At 39.9% G+C, this 25,120-nt stretch overlaps 3 protein-coding genes across 5 annotated transcripts; 2 read left to right on the top strand and 1 right to left on the bottom strand.

The window, feature by feature from the left end:
- Nucleotides 1-16: 16 nt before the first annotated feature.
- slc47a1 (solute carrier family 47 member 1) lies at nucleotides 17-10,714 on the bottom strand. Of its 2 annotated transcripts, none has more exons than XM_076749687.1 (17): nucleotides 10,610-10,714; nucleotides 10,117-10,218; nucleotides 9,087-9,155; nucleotides 8,823-8,971; nucleotides 8,365-8,407; nucleotides 7,476-7,520; nucleotides 6,829-6,926; nucleotides 6,158-6,255; nucleotides 5,908-6,021; nucleotides 5,609-5,676; nucleotides 4,803-4,911; nucleotides 4,357-4,432; nucleotides 4,208-4,277; nucleotides 3,925-4,057; nucleotides 2,398-2,492; nucleotides 1,863-1,967; nucleotides 17-1,738 (listed from the first exon to the last, which is right to left on the bottom strand). In XM_076749687.1, the coding sequence occupies exons 2-17, from the start codon at nucleotides 10,189-10,191 to the stop codon at nucleotides 1,364-1,366; spliced, it is 1,722 nt and encodes a 573-aa protein (XP_076605802.1). In that variant the 5' UTR covers nucleotides 10,192-10,218; nucleotides 10,610-10,714; the 3' UTR covers nucleotides 17-1,363. The 2 variants fall into 2 exon arrangements, with proteins under 2 accessions (XP_076605802.1, XP_076605801.1); XM_076749686.1 differs by having other exon boundaries at nucleotides 10,572-10,615.
- Nucleotides 10,715-14,984: 4,270 nt separating this feature from the next.
- On the top strand, nucleotides 14,985-18,445 carry tmigd1 (transmembrane and immunoglobulin domain containing 1). The gene is made up of 6 exons (XM_076749688.1): nucleotides 14,985-15,081; nucleotides 16,177-16,258; nucleotides 16,440-16,730; nucleotides 17,412-17,699; nucleotides 17,841-17,944; nucleotides 18,037-18,445. The coding sequence occupies exons 2-6, from the start codon at nucleotides 16,198-16,200 to the stop codon at nucleotides 18,049-18,051; spliced, it is 759 nt and encodes a 252-aa protein (XP_076605803.1). The 5' UTR covers nucleotides 14,985-15,081; nucleotides 16,177-16,197; the 3' UTR covers nucleotides 18,052-18,445.
- A 1,933-nt stretch (nucleotides 18,446-20,378) lies between these two features.
- Nucleotides 20,379-24,199, top strand: pimreg (PICALM interacting mitotic regulator). 2 transcript variants are annotated; one of them, XM_076751330.1, is made up of 6 exons: nucleotides 20,379-20,436; nucleotides 21,540-21,863; nucleotides 22,000-22,307; nucleotides 22,420-22,515; nucleotides 23,162-23,200; nucleotides 23,913-24,199. In XM_076751330.1, exons 2-5 carry the CDS (start codon nucleotides 21,555-21,557, stop codon nucleotides 23,190-23,192), a joined length of 744 nt encoding a protein of 247 aa, XP_076607445.1. In that variant the 5' UTR covers nucleotides 20,379-20,436; nucleotides 21,540-21,554; the 3' UTR covers nucleotides 23,193-23,200; nucleotides 23,913-24,199. The 2 variants fall into 2 exon arrangements, with proteins under 2 accessions (XP_076607445.1, XP_076607444.1); XM_076751329.1 differs by lacking the exon at nucleotides 23,162-23,200.
- The last annotated feature ends 921 nt before the right edge of the window (nucleotides 24,200-25,120 follow it).

The following is a 25,120-nucleotide window of genomic DNA, read 5'->3' on the forward strand; positions in this document are numbered from 1 at the left end:
TATGACATCATTTATTGAGGTCTGGCAGTGACATTGCCGTTTAATGTTAAGTACAATATTGAATGACAGAAGTCATGTATGTCCATAAAAACAGCGGCTGGATCATCGTTTTTTTATCATGAATAATGAGTAATGAGTAACCTTAACCTTTCCAAACTCATTGTACCACACAATGTTCAACAAATCCGAATGTCATTTCTCAGAGTGTCTACACTTAACAGCTAAGAAATAAAAGTTTTTAACATAAACACAACAAAATAGTATGAACTCTAAATTTAAACACAACAGTGGTCGCCTCAGTGTCCCCTCACCGTGTGCTTTTATTTACTGTTATCTATAAATCTCTGCTAAATTTCGTGTCTGGCTTATATCAGAATATGATCATAGTTAAATCTGGGTTTGTTTGTGCAATTTTATGTGCACAATGTGTGTCTGGTGAAGTGGAAATCTTATTTCTTTTGGTCAGTATGGTGGCTATTGAATGCTGTGATGTCAACAGCAGGACCTACCATCAAAATTGGTCATTTATTTTTTGAACCCTTGTTTGGAGCCTTCCCCTTGAACTGCATATTTACCAGAAGAACTTTGAAAAAACAGAGTTCAAACTGCAGACTACTGTAATATATTTTAGCTCTGAGGGTCTGTTATGCATGAGCTGTAATTAGTTTCATTGTCATACACTTTAAAAGTTGTTTTTATTCATTAGGGTAGTACATTATAATATTGGCCATAGATATTACAGTAAAAAACAAGTAGCTTATTATTTGTGAATCACCTGTCGGGGTTAGGGTTGTCAGGGTTGAGAGAGATACATGAAGACAGCGCAGTTATGTATAGCCTACTCAAATAGTTCTACTCATATTTACATGTATACATGTAAATTTTACATCAGATATTTACAGTTAATCTTAAAGTTAAAACACAAGAAAATCATTTAAGGTCAGTAAGAAAGAAAACATATGACAATACGGAAATCATGGCCAGAAAAGGTACAAAAATCAAACGCTATCTGTGGAAGAACATCTGTTCCTTAAAGTCCACGTGCTCTCCATGTCAGGGATTTAAAGTCCGAGTTAAGCATCTCAGGTTGAGGATGTTAAAACATGATCTTTGGAATAAGACCCCTGGTCATCCTGTCAGTCTCATTTGAAATTACCTCCAGCTTTCTGTGGATTTGCTCAGCAGTGCAGCACTGAGACATCTTTTTCTCTACAAATAACAGAGCTTGTAGCCCATTTCAAGATGTATTTATATAAAGTGACAACCCAAGTCTGTGAGTAGACGTTGAAACTTCAGACAGAAATTCAGCACTTTACTCTCTAAAAAGGAGAACTAAATTCTACATTCAGAGGTCAGAGATAGCTCAGAGGTTTGGGGTCAGGTCCAGTGGAGTCAGTGGTGTAGGAGTGGAGGCATTTGCCCAGTTCAGGGTAAAGTTGGCCCTGCTCTGGGCACTGGGTTCTGGTATAGGGAACCCAATGTGAAAAGCAACACCTATGAGCAAACAAAGAAGTGCAACCAAGACAGTGAGGCCCCGATGGAGGGTGAGCTGAGTGACAGAAAGCAATGCTGGAGGTTTGGTGTTTGAAGTGTTTTTGCTCTGCTCAGCATCCCCGTCAGTCCCTCCTGCATTTGTGTTGTTGCCCTCGGCCTCATGACGCGTCTTCAACTCCTGATCCTCGGTGTTGACCTGACAGTAGCCATCTGTTTTAGGGGCTTCTTCACCAACCACCTGTGCCTTCAGAGTGCAAAGATGCTGCTGTTAATCAATACACAAGTAACTCAAATACTGATAAAACTAGTACGAACAAAGACGCGAGGGCAACTACACACCACACGCTCTATGCTATATATACACTTACTGTATTGGTGCCGTCAGAGATGTCAGGCACCATCGTTTCATTCAGTATTGTACTTGTAGGTCGCTTTGGTATCGCCACCACTTTCTTTCCAGCTCGCTGTTGAGCCTGAAAGCACATTAGATATTATTCATGTAGAAAACACACAGTCCAAAAACAAACTTCTCACCTCCACTTTTCTAACTAATTAGTTCAACTAATATTTATGTCTTTTGGTTTTTTGTCAATGAGTTGAGAGAAATAACTAAGAAAGCTACGCCAAAGTACAGCAGAACCACGATAAATCAAAAGAGATTTGCAATTAGTCTGAATTTTGTTGAAAACTGAAAGAAAACACCAATTTCAAATACTGCCAAAACTCAGTTGGTATGGGGAAACGCTGCAGGGATGCCAGAATTTAATGAGACTGCCTCTTAATGGAGCTCCATTACAAAACAAATTCACTGATGGGAGATTTCATTTGATAATCCCAATTACATGCCTGCCCATGATACTTTAAATACCATGTATGGTTCAAAACACAATAAGCTCACCCTACCTTGTGCGTGACTTTCTTCCAGTTGAGTTTGGAGATTAGAACAAGGAGGAAACCCACCTCAAGGGAACTACATATTAAGAGGCCCAGCCACAAGCCTAACAAGAGGTACGCAAAAATACACACATTAAAGAAATATCTATTGTGCATTCACTTCATACAGTACATACTGGTAAATAAAATGTAGATGTAAATTTAGAGACTAATGATATACTTCATATTTATGAGAAAAGGATGAAGACACAGCCACGCAAGCAGCTATATGAGGCTGTATTTAGGCACTGCTAAATGCTAATGTCAGCATGTCAGCAGGTTCGCATTGCATGCAACTATGTTGGTGTTTGGGTAATATTTACCATGTTAACCATATTAAATTAGTGTGTCAGCATGCTGACATGTTGCTGATTAGCATTAAGCACACAGTACAGCTGATGGGAATGTCATTAGTTTTCTTGTTATTTGGTAGTAAACTAAAACAAATTAAAAGTCTGAGCTGGTGATGGTCTGAGCTGGAAAGTTAAGGGGTCACTCACTTATTAGCATTCATCTTGAGGAGACCATGAATGTCTGTAGCAAATTTTCTGCATTTTTTGAGCAATCCACGTCAATGGCCATCAACATTGCCTAGAGCCATGCTGCTAGCGTAGCTCAAAAGAGCAGAAGGGTCACCAGAGATATTATCCACACATGTACACTGCACTCCAAACACTTTGCATATCTGTATATTAAATCAGAGCCACCCTGATATTATTATTACACTCTGAGCTACGTTGGAAGTCCTTTATTCAACAACTACTATAAAAACCCCATTGATTAAATCTACCTTAAATACAGTCAGGTCAAACTATTTACCAAAGCGCTATCCAAAAGTTCTTCATGGGTCAACAAAGGAAATAAACATACAAGCAAGACAATACACACCTCACAAGGTCAGTGTGTGTGTGTGTGTGTGTGTGTGTGTGTGTGTGTGTGTGTGTGTGTGTGTGTGTGTGTGTCAGCATGTCAGCATGCATGCACATTTATCACTTCACACACACTTTGAGTGGACAGCAAAGATCCACTCTGGCAGGGGGTAAATGGCAGGCTGCAGGGAAGGAAATTAAGGAATGTCTGGTGCAGCTGGACCAAGTGGGTTTGTGGGTTTAACTAATGAATCTGCATTTAAATATAGACACACTACCTCATTTCTGACTTCTGCTGCCATCCTTCAAAGGTGCTATTGTTTACATATTGGGCTTTAGTGGTAGCGCATGATGGTGATTGTAGACTAAAATGTTTTTCTTAAGAGTTCATTAAAATCCCTGCCAATTAAAAAGGGTCCAAGAGCACAAGAATTATTATTAATATTTTTTAACACTTCCAGGCCTAACATTAGGGTCCTAAGGTGGTAAGGTTGATGTAAGATCACAGGAATAACATACTTATTGTTTTTTGTTGTTGTTGTTGTTGTTGTTGTTGTTGTTGTTGTTTTGTTTTTTTGTTTTTTTGTTTGCAGAAAGATACAGAGATGGTATGGGCTGAGAGCATTACCTAATATTCTGAGTTGGGCACTAAACATCAGAGCTATTCCCACTGGCAGCCCGATGAAGTAGTAACCCACCAGGTTGGACAAGGCAGCAATTTGCTGCAACCCAGATCCGATAAGAATCCCTGAGCAAACACACTAAAATACACACAGACAGATTGAAACAAAAGAAAGAAAAAAAACATTGATTCTACAAAACAAGGAAACAGCTCTGCATACTATTCAACACAAGAATTATGTCCACATACAATAAGATCAGAACGTTTGTTCTGTTATGTATTAACATACCAGAAGTGAATCAAAGAACTGAACAAATGTGTAGACTGTGAGGGTCTCTGAGACGATTGCCACAATCCTTCTGCAGACAGAAGAACAATATCATCACAGAGTTGCCTTTATATGATACGGGAATGAATGTGTGGTTGTCTGAAACTCACTCATCAGAGGTAAATATGTAGCCCATGACGGATTTAGAGGAAACGATGACAATACCCTGCATCACAGCAAGCAGTACTGTGGGAAAGACATTATGTAAGGGATAATAGCAGACAAGTTATATGTTCCACAATTGTAATGCATGATTTTCATCCAGATTCATGCAAATATCAAACACATTTGAAGCAAGAGGGGTCAAGGCCAAAAGTAAGCCCTTCTATGATATACAAGTTCCTTTTTCCAACTTAGTTTGAGACAAAAGCATTGATACAATTGTGGTGATGTTAGAATTGTACCAGCTCTCCAATGAAACCGCTGTCCCAGAGGTCTCCAGAACGACTGCTTTCTGTACGACAGTTGTGTAACTACATGTGTAGTTGCTCATCTTCAAACCTAAACGACTGAATAGGTGATTACAAGTATAGACGTGTTTGTCTTCACTCAGTACCTGAAAGAACCAGGACCACTTTGCAAGTGACTATGGCCCTGGCGGTGTTCCCAGCCCCCAGAGCATTCCCAACTCGCACACATGTAGCTGCATGGATGCCTAGAGGAAACTGCAAGGACCCCACATTACTCTTTGGTGTTAGTTACAATCAGTTATACAGCTGACTTAAAGGTCCAGGATGGAGGATTTATGAGGATCTCCTGACAGCAATGTCTTATAATATTCATAGTTATGCATTCGTTAATGCATAATCTAAAAGTTACCTTAGAATGAGCTCTTTACATCTACAGAGAGAGTGGGTCCTCTTCCACAGAGACCACCATGTTGCACCCTCATGTTACTACAGAAGCCCAGAACAGAAAAAGCAAACATAATTTTGTAATTTTCCCATTTTTTTGTGGCCACTGTCGGGGAAAGTGAGGCGATGGCTGTTGGCTGCAATCTGCAACCTCACTGCTAGATGCCACTAAATCCTACACACTGGACCTTCAGAGGAATAGTTACTGGAAATATGCTTATTCAATTTCTCTCTGAGAGTTTGATGAAAAGATCGATATCACTGTTATGTATGTGTGTGGAATACAGCACTGGAGCCAGGAGGCAGTTGGCTTAGTTTAGCATAAGGAGTGGAAGCAGGAGGAAACACCCTGGGTCTCTCCAGAGTTAATCATACCCTGGATCTAGGTCCTTACTTAATATGCAGACATGAGAGTGATATCAATGTTGTCATCTACAGTGAAAAAATGCATTTCCCAAACGCTGAATAATTGTTAAACAATAAATTGAACACATTGGTCAATGCATACCATGTACATTATGGCTCCTACTTCCACCAAAATGTGCTGGGCAGCAAGGTCCACCTCACCAAGCACACCTGGTATGGTATAAAGGTCAGATTTAGACATGTACAAAGACTAACTCACCATGCCTGAAAGCTACTGAAAGCTGTGTGTGTGTGTGTGTGTGTGTGTGTGTGTGTGTGTGTGTGTGTGTGTGTGTGTCTGTGTGTGTGTGTGTGTGTGTGTGTGTGTGTGTGTGTGTGTGTGTCTGTGTGTGTGTGTGTGTGTCTGTGTGTCTGTGTGTGTCTGTGGCAAACAACACTGACCAGCAAGGAAACCTCCAACCTCCCAGATCCACCACTCAAAGCAGACCATGCAGAGACTGGGAACAGCCAGCTTCATGAAGGAGCCCCACTCCTGCAGGCAGTCAGTAGACCAACCTGCAGGAAGTTTCACACATGAGGGTTAGGTTAGGGTGAAACTCAGTATGGCCTGTAGAGGATGACCGCATTCAGAGATGCTGATTTGATTTGGTCATATAGTATTTCTATTCACATTTTTTTGTGAGCAACCCACCTCCCCATGTCATCTGATGGAGCTTCTTCCATCTGATGTATCCATACAACAGCAGGCAGATGGCAATCTCAGAGAGGCTATTAGCAATTGCTGATCCACTGCAGACACACATGATAGAACATGTTTTTCTATTGGAGGGATGTCTAGTGACGTCCTATAGTGACTCCATCCCTCTCTTACAAAGATGGGGCAGGACTGCATGCTGAGGAGTCAATGTGGTTTGAGTGCACTTGATGTCCAAGGGTCTGGGAATAAGGGCCAAGCAGGAGTCCATGCTTGATATGGGAGGGGAAGGACAGACCTGACGCAACCACAGACCTGATTGGTTGACTGCCTGTTGGATCCAGTGTTTGTCCAGCTGGACTATCAACAGCTTTTTCTTCTGTCTTTGCTCTACACTCCCTCCCTATCTCTAAATAAAGTACAGTTATAATAAACATCAGTGTACTGTTGACAAAAAACATGTTATTCTTCTTACACACATTAAAATGCATAATACGTTTTCTGACCTCTTCTTTCCAAACTCCTGGCTAGCTATCAGTTTCTCTGCTTTAATTACAAGAGGATTAACTAGGATATTTTATTGGTCATGACACTTGAAACCTGATACTGCATCAAGCAACACAAAGTCTACCCAAAATGGAGAGGAGAGGAGAGGCAGGCACACTTACACGACACCCAACTCGAGGCTGTTGATTAAGACATAGTTCGCCATCAGGTTAAAAACGTTCGCTGCTGCTGCCGTGTACAGCTGAGGCATAATGATCCCCTGATAAAAAACACATGCAATCCACAATCAGCAATCCAGTTTGAAGAGCTATCATTCAAACTGTATGAATTATTATTTATGCAGGTTCTAAGAAACAAAATAAATTCAGAAAAATACAACACTAACAGTGGTAACAAGGCTAAAAGTGGTGAGGCCATTATGCACAGCGGTGCTGTGAGCATCAGCATACTAACTTGCTCACAACGGCAATGCACATGTTTAGCAGGTTATCATGTTGAAGATTTTAGTTTAGCATTTTAGCATAGTGACATGCAAATTAGCACCAAGCATCAACTACAGCTGAGACTGATGGCATTGTTATTATACATGATGACCTGATGTTGGTTAAGGGATCATCAAAGCCATTTCAGTCCACCATCTGCATCCACCATTCTCTCTAATGTAAATTCATCGTTGATTCTTCTCTTTTTTTACTTACCACCATGTCCTGAAAATGTTTTGGGGAACCAAACACATTCCAATCCATTTTTTAAAGAGTTGGCACCTGCTAAAATTCAGTGCAGTGCCTGCTTCCTCATATACACTTACCTGGTTTTGTAGATAGGCAACTTGCAGGTTGTGCAGGAACATGGCCTGTAGCAGGGAGAGGCAAAGCAGATTTTTTGAACTTTAAAAACTCAAATTGGATAATCTCAGTCAAATTAAGGAGGTTGTTGGAGTAAGCACAACATTACGGACAGAGATGAACTGCTTCTGGTTTTGCTTTCAAATCACTGTCATTTATACACTTCAGTTTGATTATAAGCCTGGTAAATATCCAGACTCATTTTTTTTTCTAGATGTGTCCACTTGTCTAGAAACACTTACTACTCTTTTTATGCCCGACACTGCAAAGATTTAGCTAAACATGCTTTCCTTAATTACTTTTATGCACTAGAAAGGCTAGCATTTAACTTCATGGCATGGATAGCACTGCTGAAAAAATTTAATAAAGGAAATGCATCAACACAGAAAAAAAACAATGACATTTACACATTTGTATAACTGCTATTTTATATTTTGGAAATAATTTTGCAATTCTAAATATATTTCCTGTTGCTACATCTTTTACGGATTGTCAAAAAGTCGTTGAATTTGGCTCATTCTGAGAGCTTAAGCAAAACGTAATCAGCTTAATTCACAGTGATCAGGTTAGCTTGTGGAAAATAAATACAATGCATGGCTTTAAGACAAGGCCAAAGAGTACTATCTTTTGGTATTCAGCTGACCACTGGAACACACATCCAATCTTTTGATAAGCTAAAAGATTCAATTGTTTTTCTCCACAAACTTGTTCCCTTGCCTCTTTGCTTCCTGTTCTTGGGTAGAGCCTGTATCATTTCCTAGTGTGCTCATTCTGTAGTTCAAGTAAATGCAGAGTTTTGCACAATGCAACCTATATTAACATTTCAGAGGAGTGTTTCAGATCAGTACTCACTGGAACAGCTGGTAGAAACATCATCACATAGAGGTGGGCAATTCTGAAGGAGAAGCAAACAGAGTATTATTATTATTATTATTATTGTTATTGTTATTATTATTATTAACATCTACTTTGTTACTTTGTTTCTCAAAATAAAATGTCAGGAATCTAACAATAATGTTCTCTTTATGGGTCGAATCACATATCCAGGCTCTGTATCACTATACACACACTCACTGGTAATAATACAAAAGATAATACAGATATCAGTAATGCTGCTGATAAGAATAACAACTACATCACTAAAGATAAAGATATAGGTCTTGTTAAAGAACCCAATAACAGCATGGCATCAATAGAGAATCAGCATTTCGTACACACAGACACACATATACAGTGTACACACACACACACACACACACACACAGAAAGGTAAGGTATTAATGTTTCAGTTTCATAAACTGTGAATTTACCTTGCCACCTCATCCTCTTGGTGCAAGATGCGCAGTAAGTTGTAAGAGTTGATGAGAACACCCCAACAGGGCAGACAAAACAACACCAGGATCAACGAACCCCTTTGGAGAATTACTCCCACACGTTTCATGTTCTTACTGCCAAACGTCTGCAAAATACAAACGAGACCTGAGCAAACAGATCTGATTACACAGGTTCTCAATTTAACCTCTCTGTAGATAATGCACAATAACAATGAGGCACAGGTAATGTGGTTTGCTCACCTGAGAAATGAGCGTATCACAAGTCACAGTAAGGCCATAGCCTGTTGCAACGGTGGTCACGTTAAGGGTCTGAGAGGTGGAGAATCCAATACAAGAAAATCAAAGATCAAAACCTGCAAGTTAGACTTTACTTATAAAATGTTACCATTCAAATGTCTTTTACTCAATGTCCCTTTTGTTTATGTCTATAACTGTAAGTAGTATCTACATTAATGTGAATTGTGGACACTGTCCAACACCTCACTTGTTTATATGAATGTGGTTCCATAGTTGATGGAAACTTTTTGGGATAAAAGGACTAAAAACAACGGATTGCAAGAGCAGTCAAGCAGATGCAGTTCTCTGTGCTCATGCATGTCAAAGTTGTATGTCAGGTGCAGAAAGGGTGGAAAAGTCTGTGTTTGCACAAGAGGTAGTCTTCATGGAGCAGAGCAACTCCATTAAACAATTTGTGTGGGGAAAATGCTTCAGAAGGAGAAAGGAGCAAAGCCTAATGTGTCTCAAGCAGAGTCTACGGAGACCATACGCTGACTGTGCAGTCTAAGATGAGCAGCTATCGATTTCTGGAGGAGGTATTCAGATCCTTTACATACGTAAGTACTACTTATTTAAGTACTAATACCACACCATAAAAAACTCTGTAGACATAGGATGCTACTGTTACTAGTTGGTTGTGGTGGAGCTCATTTTTAACTATTGTGTATAGGACTGCAAGTAATTATGATATTCATGAATCAATCTGCTGATTATTTTGTCCATCAATCGATTGCTTGGTTTGTAAAATTTTCTGAAAATCATGACACATTTTCTATCAGCTAATCAGTTAATTAATTACTGCAGTAAATGGGCTGAACAGTGCATTTCAACTGGCTTTTTCATTCCGGTTTCACTGTGTCCTACCAGTCCATTGTGATTTCTCACGCCAACTGCTCTCACAAGATCATCAGTAAAGTAGTATAGAGTGATGGTAGTCGCTGTACTGCTTTAGTTGTAGTGGGTAAATTATTGTATGAATTAGTAAAGACAGTACCGCTGAGGCCAGCGCGTATCCAGCCAGTTCTGCATTGCCAATGTGACCACAGAATATGGTGGTAACAAACGGCATGAGGAAGCTCAGAATCCGAGACAGCAGCTGTAGAAACAAACAGAAAGTGTTGACTAATTTCCAAACTGTCCATCACTGATCGAGTGAAACAAATTATTGCTATGAACTGGCTTCAGACAGCTTAGCTGTACTCAGCAAAGTAGTTTCAAGTTAGAGAGCAGTGTTGTGAAATCACCAAGCGCACACAGGTTTGCACCAGCATATAATACAGGCACCATTCATTTGAGCCTTCACATGCTGTGTATGTATTTCAGAACTGGTAACTGAGTGCACATTCAACAGCAACCATGAAACAAAATAATACAATAACCAAATGTATTGGAGTTGTGCCACTATAAATAGCATACCACCCCCCTACTCCCACCCCCCCATTCACTCACCTCCCTCTCCCCAGACACTTCAACTTTCCCCTACTCACCAACGGCCCTGTTAGCTTTAAGACGTGGTAGAGTTCTTCTCTGTAGACCAGTGGTAGCCAACGTCTAACGCACGCACACCAAAACAGTTTAGAGCTGACCGCGACCGCCTCCTCATCTCCCTCAACCCCTGCCGTCTTGGCAACAGACACCCCAGCAACGGGCACTGCACCCAGCGAGGGGTGAACAGGTTCCGGGGAACCCTGCTTCTCCATTCAGACACAGAAAAAGAAGATAGGAGGGAGAGAGGAGGGAGAAAAGCTACGGGAAAAGAGAGGAAGGCAGTGGGGGAAGAGAGAGCAAGGGTAAGAGAGGCAGACTTGGGTTAGAAATACAACACATGCCCGTCTTCAAAGTTATTGATTAAAGAATGTGGATCAGAGGAGGGGCAGATGAGAGAATGAATAAAAGAGAGGGGAAAAGAAAACAGGGGGAGTGACAGAGGGAGTGGAAAAGAACGAAAGTGTTTGTACTGTATATTAAATGAGTGGGTGCTTTGTGAACCTGTTTCATTAACATATTTTGGTGTGTGAGTGTGTATGTGCGATCTTGCGGGGCTCAGCAGTAATCTGATGAGGAATGCCAGTTTGCACAGTGTACAGAAAGAGCTCTGATGGCATAAACTCTTAATTACAGCTGGGGCAGCCATGTTGCTAGTGCACGTGCACGTGCACGTGCACGTGCACGTGCTTTAGTCAATGATCTTATCTGCCTCTGAGTGTACTTCGACCACTGACTTCCTGCAGGTCAGCCTCCTGATCTTATTGTCACATAAACAAACATGGTCACATGCACATAAACCTGCACGCTTCTTTATATCCTGTCAGAGCTCGGTAACTTTTATTTAATCACCAGCACTTTCAGGTATCTTCAGCTTGTATGTTAATGAATTACTTTGACTGAGCAACAATATTGATTCAATCACTAATATTGTCTTGTTATGTTTATCTTCTCATTAAAGACACAGTTTCAGGAAGTGCATAGCTGATACCATTTGCAGTAACAGCATGGCCAAATGTGTATGTGTGGCAAGAAAGAAGAGATCCCTGTATGTGTCATCTCTTATATCGGGTACGAGCCAGTCCATTGTGCAACATCACAGTACGAGCACATTCTTTCCCCCCAGCTACATTGCAGTAACCTTTGCTCTTTGTCCTGACTGCAAGGGTTGTCATATACTGAATGTTATCTAAAGTCCGAGGCTTATTATGCATTGAAATTCACTTCATCCATACAGCTGGCACTTTTGACTATGCTCGGTCAAAATCACATCAGGGGTTTGTTGTTGTCGTTGAGAGCAAGTTTCAGAAGCCATCAGGCTGAACACGGGGTTAGTGGATACAGGCCTACCATTTTAAGAAGCTTAGCATGTGTGGTCTGCGTTGAGCTTGGACAGAGGGCACTCAAAAACTGATATTAAGGTAGAAACAGCAATAATGATAACAAGGAATGATATTTCTGCTGGTCTTTAATCAGTCTTACATTTATTGTAATGTTACGAAATGAAGTCTTCATGGCGTATTAAAATCAATTTTGTCAACTGCAAATGCAACAGTGAAGAAGTCATACAACATCTCCACCAATAACAAACACATAATAGTCCAATGCTAAGGTTAGTAATGCTATTAAGATGTTTGCTTTAAAAAACAGTCCGCTAATCTTTTATGAGTTTAGTGCACAAACAGGTACAGCGGATAACGAACAGCTTCTAATCAAAGAAAGAATGTAGAGATACATTTCACAGAAATAGACTGAAAGCCTCAACAATACATGAGGCTTGCTTCATGTTTGAATCCATCATTTGCAGGTTTCATTTTTCAGTTGGTCAATGCTTCACTCTAGTGGGTAGGACAGGAAAGGACGTTCTCACACAGACACATGCATGCACGCCCACGCACGCACACACACACAACTGCATTACACATCTCCTGCTGCTGTAACAGTAACAACGTCAGCTGGACCAGCACCCACACCACACCAAGACTTTGGCTTATCATGACTTATTACACTGTTGATACGGTGTGATTTATTTGGATTAATCCTTCATCTCAAATGCAGGTCGTGTCAGGGAAATCTGGACTGTGTAATATGGAAACTGGCCAAATGAGTCTCCTCTGTGGTTTGGGTAAAGAAAGATTGTATCAGCACACTCAGACAACTTCTGTTATGATGAAGACAGTCTCGTGTAGATGTGCTAAAGGCTGCCAGAAGAGCTGTTCCTGTGCGAGAATGGCTGTTCCATGTTAAATAGGGTGCCGTTGCCAGGGACTAAATGCAGCAGGATACAGTACATCACAGCAATTGAGAGCAGTGACAGCAGTAGTGACTCAGAGAAGGACTAGAGAGCAAAAACTGTGTTTACTTCAGCAAATTAAATCGAAATAGCTGCTATGCCTCTACTATGCATGCCAAAATTTGTTGAAACACGGGACATTTATATTCAGTGTAGGTTAAAATGGCGATCCTGTTTTCTAGTTCTGGCCAAGTGCAAGATTATTTTTTGTTCAGATGCTGTTAATTCTGTCTCATATCTGCTGATGGGTAATGTCAATCTGTGGTTAATAACCAAGAAGATCGGTGTCAGACCCAATTTTAAAGTGAAATAAGTGTTTTACAACCATAAATTGTGTTTCTTTAATGATAAAGATACCCAAATTTTCAGCAAAACAGAGACAATGATTTGTGCAAATAATAGACAGGATATTACTTTGGCAGGCACAGTGTAACATTTCAACTCCCAGACAAGTTTAGCTCAGTTTGATGTGACTTAAGACACCACTGTTATTTCAACCCATCCACTGCCAATTGCAAACTTGAGATCAGAGCGAAAAGAGAGTGAATATTTGACCGCCACACACCATGTGGCCGTAAACACGACTCCAAATTAACAGTCATGTCACGCATAACTGCAAGATGTGTGAGTAAGTAATTTACCAACAAGTTTGTGTCATGAACTTAAAAGGTGATCATATGTCAACACTGTATTCACAACTTCTGCTGCCCCCTTGTCTCTTGTCTTTTGAGCTAATGTGTAGTTATTGTCTTTTGGCTTTGTGGGGTAAAACAGAATCATATTTTTTTTTTTACATTAAATGGAATAAGTCTTGGTGAGAGTCAGTTTTGTTTGTTGTATTTAGAAGAAACCACTGTTATCACTACTTCAGTAACAGTATCAGTGGTGGGAGAAGTATTCAGGTCATTTATATTTCATTAAATAAATAATAATGTGAGGTGCTATATTGAAAGTAAATATTAAAAGTACCAAATTATAATCAGCAAAATGGACAAAGTATCAGATGTAAAAGTATTAATTTAGCAGAATAATGGCCCCTGTCAGTGGTATATTAAGTATTGCTAATGCCACTGCAGTATGACAGCAGCATTTTATTGTTGTAGCTACAGCTGTGGTAGAGCTAATTTCAACTACTTTACTGTTGGGTAATTTAATCTAAAACAATCCCCCATATTTTGCACGTTATCTTTTTGTAAAGGCCTTATATGCAATGGAACAAGTAAAACATATAATATATCCCTGAAATATAAGTGAGTAAAAGTATAAAGTCGCATTAAATGCAAGACTTTTGAGGAGTACTTCCAAATTGTACTGTTCTTGAGTAAATGTATTTTGTTACCTTCCACCGCTGCTAACATCGTGTGCAGTAAAGAATGTGTCAGAGGAGAGATGACTGTTCAGCAGCTTTCTTATCAGCTTAGAACAAAGATGCACTTTACTATTTGTTTTACGTGGATCTCTGCTTGCTGTCAAATGTCTGATATTAAGAGGGAGAAAGAGAAGAGCGCTCAAGGAAATACTCCTCTAAACCTCTCTGCCACATCCGTGTCTTTTTAATCAGGAACATCAAAATAGCTTGAACACCTTTCTCTTCTCACATAAAGACATCAGGAGCTAAAGATACTCTGAATTTGAGTTTAAAATTATGGTAGTAGTAGTTTATGTACAAAGAAAATAGGCATTTTTTCTTACATTTTATTAGTTTTGTGATGTGTTGGCATCCACAGTGACTTGCTTCATCAACAAATGTATAGGCTTATTGTCAAATACATTGACAAATTGCATTATCTATGTTTTATAGACTTCAAAGACCTTTAACTTATAAAAGGAAATATGAAAAGAACCTGTAAAATCTTTATTTTAATCCCCGCATCCACGCCCAGGACGTTTTAGTGCCAGTGTAATAACTATTGCCAATAAAAAGTTTCCTTGTGTTTGCACATTACAAGTACGCAACAATAAAAAAGAAAAAACCAGAGGTGGGAGGATTGAAAGGTTGTTGACAGGAGCAGGCGAGTAGAACGATGGGAAACGGATTTAGAAACAGTGAGAGGAGTTATAAAAAAGTGTCCTCATCAGCATGAGAAGCATATAAGAACTACCGAAGGTTTAAACAGTCCTCCACATCTCATATTCACACAGGGAACGTCATACAGAAAACACAGAAGAAGAAACAACCAGGTAAGTACTGAAATGTTTAAATGTACACAACTGTGTGTGCTATATATACATTTTAATTAATGCAGTTTTTTTTAGCGGTTTTCACGACTGTCGAGTTTTATTAGTCAGTGGCATTGGTACTGTGTTGCTCGTATGAAGAAATAGTAACTCAATGATTTATTTTATGTCAGTTGCAATCCCATATTAGTTTACTATCAACTATCAACTTTACTATCAAGTAACAAGTGTGAGTACAGACTGCCTCTTTAACAATGGACTTTATACACTGCTTTTATCCAAACAGATGATTTTAGAGGAAATCTAACAGGCAGCTTATTCTAAATTTAGGCTTCAAAACCTTATAAACAAGCAACAGAGAGAACACAACTTAACAATAAATTGTTTTTTTCTTTCTTGGACATAATATTCTGGTTAGAGACCAGGTTTTTGCCAAAGGTTATTTTCCAAATCCCAAAATGCTTTCCGCTCATGCCCTAATGCAAGAATACAAAGGAGGTTAAAAAAAAAACTGTAGTTAACAAAGTTGTTTCATGCTTGAAGGTCTCAAATTATTACTCATATTCCAAATATCCTAAATGGGATCTGACAGAGATTTTCTGAAGAATCTTCCAAAGTCGTTTGTGTCTTTGATCTTGTAGCCTGTTAAATTTGATTGTTTTATGCCAATGAGGGCACATGGTTCAATCGCCTGAAAGAGAGGAGATGAATTGGACATTTATACTGAAGGGAGAAGCACAAATGATTAACGTGTTAAGTGTTATTGTTTGTGTCACAGATGATTGGTTCACTGCTTCATTTGGTTGAGGAAAACAACTAAGAATATTAGGCAAGGCCAGCTTGTTTGTATAGCACCTTTCAACAAGGCAATTCAAAGAGCTTTATAGGAAACGTAAAAGGCATTTAGAAATAGAAACATGTGGCAATATTAAAATGCATATAAATAGGATTTAATTAAAGCAAACAAATTTTGGAGTTTGTCACTGCAGCTTCATAGTTTTCTGTTGAAAAGTGCTGAAGTTTTGGTGAATTTAGATTCATTATTTTAGATAAACTCTGTATGAAGGCTCATTTCACTTATCTTTCTTTTACCTTCAGGTTTAACCAAAGAAGAGTAAAATGAAGCTGATGTTCAGTATTCTTTTCCATTTGCTCCTGTACTGTGCAGCCCAGGCAGCAGGTAAGTGTGTCTGGTCACCAGGAATTTAACTGACTGTTGTACCAACTACTCTGTTACCTCTTTCAGTTACTTTATTCCAATAAAAGATCTTCTCACCACTTTTGTGCAATCTACACTTGCACTGCTGCACTCATGCATCCCGTAAAATTTCAACTCTCTGCCCCCCCTTTCCTTTCCTAAGGAGTCCACATCCTGTCTGGCACAGACGTCACCACTGATGGTGTCATAGAGACAGAGCTAGACAGCACCGTGTCTCTGGTCTGTCAGAATGACAGCATCTACAACCCTCAGGATGGTGAAGAGTTGGTCTGGCTCAGGAATGGTGAAGTCGTCAGTCTGAAGGATGAAAATAAGAAGGTTCGCAGCAGCGTGTGTGTCACACCCATCATCCATGAAGACAATGGTGCCATTTTCACCTGCCATCTGAGCACAAACACCACAGTTACAGCTTCAGTCACCCTGAACGTCACATGTGAGTCCCTTCAAATGTTGTAAATGTCGGAATGATGTTAATGATAATGGTAACCAACACATAGGTTTCAACTTTACTGAATATTTATCCACACTAGGGATAGTCATGTCAGTTAGTCTGTCAGTCCATCCCTTTGGTCCACATTGGAATATCTCAACATCTATTAGATGGACTACCGTGAAATTTGAAACAAACATTTGTGGTCCCCAGAAGTTGAATTCTCCTGACTTTGGTGATCCTGTACTTTGGTGCGTCTCCATCAGCTTGAGTTTTTGAGTGAAATATCTTGATAATAACTGGATGGATTGTAAAGACATTCATGGTCCCCTCAGGAAGACTTTAAATCACCAGTGCTTTGAGCTAAATGCTTACAAAGGGTAACATGCTGATGTTTAACGGGTATAATTACCATGTTCTTCATCTCAGCAGAGTTTCTCTAAGTGATCAGAATACATCATCTGGGAACTATGAATGTCTGCACAAAACTTCATACCAGTCCACCCCCTGTTGAGCTATGTCAATCATGGAGACATGTCATTAGCATTGCTGGAAATGCTGTCCTCAAAGTCATCTTTAAATTAATCTACGCAGTTATCTGAAAAAAAAGTTTGCTTCAATTTTGTTTAAAAAAAAAAAACAAAACAGCAGCCTTAATATGTCTTCTGTGATGCCCCCCTTCAGATCCGCCACAGCTCTCAGGATCAGAGGACGTTTCAGTAGAAGAAGAGGCAGAGCTAGTCCTGCTGTGTGATATCTGGGCCAATCCACCAGTCTCATCTGTGTCTTGGACACTAAATGGAAGCGAAGTGGATCTATTAGCAGGTGGCTTCACAGTGACCACTGATGGCTTTACAAGCACGCTATCTGCCAACAAAGCGGAGAAAGAATTCCATGAAGGCACATATCAGTGTTTGGCAAACTCTCCCAAGTACGGAGAAAAGAAAAAGCTCTTCCACGTCACATTAACAGGTCGGTTCACACATTTTTCTGAAGCCACATCTCAGTGTTGATATTTTAATGCCCTTGTGTTATCAGCACATGAAATGATGAATCAGTCCGTGACATGATGTAAGAAACCGGTTTGATCATCTTCTTTCTCGGCATCTGTAGGAAAGACCATAAAGTTCCCACTGTATCCCATGATAACGGGGCTGGTGGTTGTGTGCCTGACTGCAATTCTTGCCATTGCTTCACGGTGGAAGAGAATTGTAAAGGTAACACACAAAATACCCGTTCGCACAGCACAGAGACTGACCCTGACTCACCACAAACTGAACCGCCTAATGCATTATTTCTCTTTTGACAGTGCTGCACCAAATAACCAGTCATCTCTACTTCACCAATGGAGAGAAGCCATAAAGACATCACCACTCTGTTTTGTGTGCACTAGATGGACATTACCCATTAACGTAGCTTAGTTCTTAATTTTATTATATATGATATTTTCTTAAATAGTTTAACATTTTGGGAAATGAGAGTTCAAACGGGGGGGGCTGTGAAGTTTGCAATGTGACCTTGAGATCATCCTAAAATTTGTTACTTTATAATGTGATGCACTCTGACCCTCTCAGCCAAAACTGGGTTTAAGACTCCACTCCCATTTTCCTTGTTAATATCTTGCTATAAACGTGCTTTTGTTTTCTCCCCACCGTTTCCACTTTTGCGCTGAACTTTAACTCCTGACTCAACAATATAATAAAGGCTTGTTAAAATCATGTTATACATTTACCCTTAATGAGTCAAAAGCAGTATTATGATACTACGGTCAAGGTCTAGATCTGTGTGTCTTTGACAATAAAAAAAAAAAATCTCACTTTACGGGATCACATAAAAATGAGAATGGGAGCACGTTTGGTAAGAATGTGAGATTGGAGCGCCAAAGTGGTTATCAAATGTAAAGCATGAAGACAAGCTTAGTATCTGGGTAAAGGCTTTTATTTTGAAAGAAGCTGCTTGGTTAGGCGTGTAGTTTTGACAGTCTTGTCAAGAATTTACTTATTTGGTCCCTTTATGTGTCAGGCTAATGTGTCCAAAAGTCAGTAAGTATTCATTATTTAAGGTCTATTTGCTCCCGATTGGGAAATTCTCCAAGAATACATACAAAAAGAAGACAAATCCTGTTGTGTCTAACGGAAATGTCAAAAATTGTTTTTCCAAGAGAAGAGAACTAACACATTACATGTTGAAGACGGGCCTGTTAATGCCTTTGTTAAATCACCGCAGACTAAAACAGCATAGGTGGACCTGACACAGATATCAGAGCACTGGTGCTTGGAAGTATTTCACATGCAGGTTTATAGTGACATCTGCTGGTCGCTTTACTTTAAATCTCCTTCCAATTCATGCTAACATTTTTGTATAAATGTGGACACTGACATATTATCATTATGTATCAGTCTTCCTTGACTATGGAAATGGAGTGGAGGAAATATGAAAAGCATCTCTCAATATACAATAATGCAATACAGCAACACCACTAACTGATCTGAAAACTTTCCAAGTTGAATGAACACTTATCTCATGCTGAAACAATAAAAATATCACAAAGCTAAGCTTTATTACTAGACTGTTGTATTGGATTGCAATAGATTGCAGAAAGTTCTTTAAGGAGAGATATTTCAGTATGTGATATTTTGATGATGATGATGATGATGATGATAATGATGATGATGATGATAAGAATGTGCAGAGATTTTTATCTGTTTTATGACAGAAATGTATGCTATGAATCTGCTAACAAAGAGGAATCTTGTTGAGTATAGAGCAGAGTTGACATGTCAGCACAATTGCACACTTGCATTGTAAAAGGTCTGGCTAAGATCAATGCTAAGATCAACTACAACTAATTTTATTTGCAGTATTGATATAAAGTTATACAAAAACGAGAAGGTTAAACAAGAGAAGAAGAGGAAACATGGATACATAGAAACTAAAATCAAGTCAAGCCCTTGGAAATGACCAGTCTTTTTCTTGTTTTTCTTTTTCTTTTTGTATATTTATGGATCTAAAACTTGAAGAAGATTAAAAAAAAAAAAATCATGGCTTCAGCAATAATCTTTTCCGTGACCTGTGACTGTTTCTGTGACCTTTGCACAGAGGACATTTACATTCACATCCCAGGAAAAAGACAGATGTAAATAATAAAATCAAAGATGGCTGAATTCATTTTAACTGCCCCAGTTTCATGGCCCTGGTTTTGTGCGTGTTGGCTCACTGTCACACTGACATGGCTCATTTGGATGCATGAATATACTGGAGCCATTGCTAATGTTACTAGTAAAACGTGTGCTCTTCCTGCTGTGACAAGTAACATTTCTGATAGATGTCTGCCTTGAAAAAAAAATCCAAAATTCAAAATTAAAATCCACTGAATTCAGAAGTGTCATATCAGTTTGTCGGATTAATTAAGTGTGTTGTGTTAACATATACTTCTCTGACTTGGTTGGGGTCAAGTACCAAATTAATTTCCAATCTTTTAATTCCGAGAAGTATGATTTTTGTTTTTTCAAATCTTTCAAGCGACAACCAGCACGCACAGACGTAACGTGTTACGTCACTGAGTGAGGTTTGCGTGAAGGGCGTGGTGATGAGCGTCTGCGTGCAGTCTGCGGTCCACCGCCAAATTCAAACAGTGAAAGAAAGAAAACACAGCAACAGGCAGCTGAAGCAGAGAGGACAGAGCGAATCTCACAGCTGATTCTTTAAGGTAAGCTAGCGGTTCGATAGCTGGTGTCCTTTCGTCTATTCAGTTTTATTTAATGTAGACTTCAGTATGCGTAAACTGGTGTTGTAACGTCCGTTAACGCTGTTGCTGCAGATAAGCTAACGCCTTCACGAGCGCAGCCCTCAGTTGTTTGTGAATAGCCTTTTATTGACAATGGTACCATTTGCAGACGTTTCATTGTTAGGAGTGTGAAAGTGTGACTTCATTATCGGTCCCATTTGACGCTTAAGTGATAAATCACGTCTATTTGCTGAGTGTTATGGATGGAGTCATAACGTTGCTGAAGTTAGGTTGAAGTTAGTTTGAAGTTAAACAGGACAGAACAGCCTGCAAAGCAAGAAATGCTGCTCAAACAATAGCCGCGGGACTTTCACTAACACGATTAACTTCTGCCGCATTGTACGGGTTCTTACGGGTCATATGCACCTTTATTTCCCGTCCTTTGTTCATGCATATCTTTCACATTTTTGGTCAGTAACAGATTAATGCGAAGTAATTCTTAAAATACTTGTGACACTGAAAGTTAATTTTGCTGTTTTTTGTCTCTAACTTACTATCTAGAAAAACCTCCCATATTAACTTCTACATGTCCTAATGTGACATTATTACCTTGTGTTTTACTTTGAAAGTAAGTATGAACTAACAGTTATTGCCATCACTGATTAATCAATTGTATTAAAATGCCAGAAAACATTTAAAAAGGACCCATCATAATGTCTAAGAGCTGAATGTGTTTTCGAAGATCTTTTGTCTAACCAACAGTCCAATATTCAAAGGAATTCAATTTGCAATAATTAAAAAAACAGATAAAAGGAGCAAATCCTGCTAACTGTGAAGCTAAAACCATAATTTTCTGCCCAATAAGTGACTTAAATGATTAAGTGATGATCAAAATTGTAGCAGACTGCTTATCTGCTGCAGCAAAGTTTGACTGAGATCAGGACTCATTGTTCAGTACTATTTGTTATTTTCCTCAGACCTCTGCAAAGCACTTGAAATGTTTTTTTAAAAAAGTAATATTAAAGATCTGTTGTATTATAATTCATGCTCTTCTGTTCTGTTATCCCTCCACTCCCCTCTTGCAGGTGAGCTCAGTCAGTATGGCTTCTTCAGTGATGGATGGAGTTGGTAGAGCTGTGGTGGGAGTCTGGCGGGCACACACATCCCTTGATGAGTCTGATGGGCCAGAGAGCTCCCCAGAAGCCCCCGACCGTTTCCGCAAGCTTCGCTCCTCATCTTCGCTCAACTCTCTGCGAATGTCGTTGCGCAAGCGGCTGCCGTTGCGTTCTGTCCAGACCAACTCCCTCCCAGAGAATCCGACTTGGGAAACCACGAAGGAGCAACCGAAACCAAACGCAGTCCGCAAACTTACTCGCAGTGCTCGCAACTCCATCGGTGGAGTGTACCAGGTAGGTGTCTGTCCAAATCCCTACATGTATATCCCTTGTTAATTCTGTTTATGATATGAAACCATGATAACTAAGCAGTTTGTGTGTCCTCATCGTCATCTCTCTCTTCTCCTTTGTCCTTTTCTCCCTCACCCAGAGATTACAGAGGACCAGAGAGTTTGCGCGTGAGGAGTGTTTAGTAGAGACTCCAGGTCGGACACGTGACAGCGAAGAAGCTGGTGCATCAACTTCTCGCACCCCAGGACGTACACCTGGCCGAGCTGCCACTCCCAGACGTACGCCCAGATCGACAGCCACACCTGGGCGTACCCCAGGGTCAAGGGGACGAAGGACTCCTGAGGCTGTCGTACGAGGGGTTAGAACGGGGGGAGGCAGGAGGCAGCTGGTCCGCATGGCTGCATTACGAAGTCCCTTTGCCTCCCCCAACACACAGAACCAGAGGCTGTGAGTCTTCTATTATTCAAAGCTTATCACCACAGCTGCGATCATACATGTTGTAGCTGATACATCTGTGGCCTTGCTAGTTAGTCCTGACTTTGTTTCTTTGCTTTAACAGAAAGTTTGACCGAGATTTGGAGACTGTGTCCAGTGGATTGAGGAGGCTCAAACATCTGTCCAAGGTCTTTGATGACATAATTGGCAGAGATGACAGGTAACACATCTTCACCAGAGTTAAATGTATTGATCTCTAGGTATGGTAGTGTCTCTGTTTGTTAATTTTACTGTTAGCCAGAGGTGGTGTTTGTGTTGGGTGTTTTTAGTGTTTTTTTTCCAGTTGTGAATGCATGAATGAAATGAATGTGGTGTACTTGAATAAGACTGTTGTGTGCATTTGAGGAAGCTGTTCGTCCTCTTCCTTTGATTTACACATATTCGGCATAGAGGAGACCGCAGAGGCGCCCTCCCACCCAAAGAATCCCAATCTGCAGCCCAGCTTGAGAGGCCCTAGACTTCCTTCCCCTCCCCCCACATACATTCTTCCCGGGTTGGTTTGAAACTGGGTCTGTGTTTCTGGTATTCGGATGAGGAGGGAGTGAGGGGGAGAGAGTATGGGTGTAGGAACTGGAGCCAGATGAAATGACAAAAATGTGCTTGAGAGCGTTTGGAGTGTGTTTGCATCACTTCCTGTGTTGACATTCAAAATGTTGAATCATAGTCTGGAAGGAAAAGCAGGGAGGCACATGGACAGTGACCTTGTCTGTTATCAGCGTGCATTACATGCAGCCAGCTGCTTTCCTCGCTGTACGAAAAGCTCCTACTTTGGGGATCTAAATGCATTTGTTTTCCTCCTACAACAGGCGGTTCAACTATTCCCTTATTGTGGAGTAGGAAAGAAGGTAAATCCAAATATCAACACGCTATGCTCCTAAAACCAGATGAGTTGCGGAAACATATGCTCTGAATGTAACTCATTTTGCGACGTGCATGGCAGAGCTAACCTGGTGTCTGTTTGCCGATGCATGGATTGTTGCATTTATGAAATTATGAGAGTCTCTGACCAGCTGTAATGAAAACCTGCTGTTATATGACTGATCAATAACTCGCATTGTCCAAGCAAGGCAAGCTTTTTCTCTATCCGACTCACATTTCCTCCCTCCTTAACCACTCTTTGCTTTACATATTGACTCGTCCTTTGTCGCCTTATCAGTTCTTAAATTCTTTCTTCTGCTTAACAGAATGTCTGCTAGTCTCAGAAATGTCTTGAAAATATGAAATTATGTTACCCAAATTCACTTCAGTTCATACATGCAATATCAGACTGATGCATGTTGCACTGTTTTAGAAGTCTTGAAAATCTTGTTTCTAGTTGAGAAACATTTGTCTCATAACAAAAATGCAGAACCTTAACCTTCATAGTAACAACCAAAAAAAGAGCACAAACAATTTAAACAGCTACATGTTTTAGATGCACCTATAAAGAGAAGATAAGTAAATTGATGTTTAATTTTGGTCCATTAATGCGGCCTTGTGATGCCCGCAGACACTTTCATTACTCGCTCTCCCAATGTTTATGCTTTCTGCAGTAATTGTTGTTCTCTGTCTCCGCAGAACCAGCGTAAGGGAACTCTCTGGAGGAGGAGGAGCAGCAGCAGTGATGAGAAAGCTGGACCCCAGCGGTAAACTCAGTCGCTCAAACCTCTCACGTCGAGCCACGCACCTATCCAACACGCTGGGAGGTTGGGCACACACAGCAGTGAACGCTATTCACAAACCCAACTGACCTACATGCATGTTGTGTATGTAAAACACAGGACCTTTTCTTTCACATTTAGCATTATTGATGTATTACTGTTACATTTACATGTAGTGTTGTCAATATAGTGGGAGACTGTTACATGGCAGCTTGTCTATTTTTTTACCTATACTGTGTGTAATTAGCAATGTCCAGGTATTTCTCGTGTGTTTACACGTCTCAGGTTAGCTAGTTGTGGGTAAAATATCCTCATTGTAGCTACCAAAGAGATTTCTGTATTGTGGTGTACGTACCTGTCATAGCTGCTGCAACCAAATGTCTTAGTTGCATATTCAAAATACTAATATTGTAGTTTGTATTCTCACTCTCTGCATAGAAAGGCGTTGCTAGTTTCTGAAATGTACTTTGAAAGAAATACTGCACGTGACCAAAATTGTATGTGAAGAACAAACACTAAATCCACTGACGGAGAGGAGGTCCATTTTCCTCTGTTTTGTATGTATGCACGCAATGATAGTTACTAACATTTGTTATGCATTTTTAAATGTCATTTGATCTTGCCATATTATAAAATGTATTTTCTATGAAAGGGGACTTTTTTATATTCAGCTCAGGCAGGATTTGATTGGGATTTTTTTTCTTGGGGAATTTTTCCTTTAGGAAGCAGTCGGCACTTTTAATGGCCTGTGGATGATTCATGCACCAACACCGAACACATGAATCATTTGATAATGTGATTGGGGGAAGAAGTAATGACTCATTACCTGATGACAATGATAATGATGTTGTAAAGCCATATCCAGCAGGTTATTAGCGTAGTGACTGTCAAACAAAAAGCCTCCAATGAAGCAAAACACTCTTCTCCTCTCTGTCGTTCCAATGTATTGGTAGCCTCCTCTCTGCTGTAATGAGAGAAAGGGAGACAATGTGCCTAATGTGAAAAAAAAAAATCTCAAAATAAAACCTGTAAGCTTCAACTGTCTTGTCTTTTTTTGTTATTGATATTATTGCAACACATGGTTATTGTAATTTGGATTATTTGTATCACAAAGTGATACCTTCC

The sequence above is a fragment of the Chaetodon auriga genome, chromosome 15 (genome assembly GCF_051107435.1).
Source record: "Chaetodon auriga isolate fChaAug3 chromosome 15, fChaAug3.hap1, whole genome shotgun sequence".
Lineage (NCBI taxonomy): Eukaryota > Metazoa > Chordata > Actinopteri > Chaetodontiformes > Chaetodontidae > Chaetodon > Chaetodon auriga.

Coding starts and splice junctions, on each gene's coding strand:
- pimreg (XM_076751329.1), top strand. CDS start 21,555: ATGGCTTCTTCAGTGATGGATGGAGTTGGTAGAGCTGTGGTGGGAGTC. Junction 21,864..21,999: donor CCATCGGTGGAGTGTACCAG/GTAGGTGTCTGT, acceptor TCCCTCACCCAG/AGATTACAGAGGACCAGAGA. Junction 22,516..23,912: donor ATAATTGGCAGAGATGACAG/GTAACACATCTT, acceptor CTGTCTCCGCAG/AACCAGCGTAAGGGAACTCT.
- slc47a1 (XM_076749687.1), bottom strand. CDS start 10,191: ATGCCGTTTGTTACCACCATATTCTGTGGTCACATTGGCAATGCAGAA. Junction 8,408..8,822: donor CAAGAGGATGAGGTGGCAAG/GTAAATTCACAG, acceptor CTTCTCCTTCAG/AATTGCCCACCTCTATGTGA. Junction 4,433..4,802: donor AGTGGTCCTGGTTCTTTCAG/GTACTGAGTGAA, acceptor TCTTTCCCACAG/TACTGCTTGCTGTGATGCAG.
- tmigd1 (XM_076749688.1), top strand. CDS start 16,198: ATGAAGCTGATGTTCAGTATTCTTTTCCATTTGCTCCTGTACTGTGCA. Junction 16,259..16,439: donor CTGTGCAGCCCAGGCAGCAG/GTAAGTGTGTCT, acceptor TCCTTTCCTAAG/GAGTCCACATCCTGTCTGGC. Junction 16,731..17,411: donor AGTCACCCTGAACGTCACAT/GTGAGTCCCTTC, acceptor GCCCCCCTTCAG/ATCCGCCACAGCTCTCAGGA.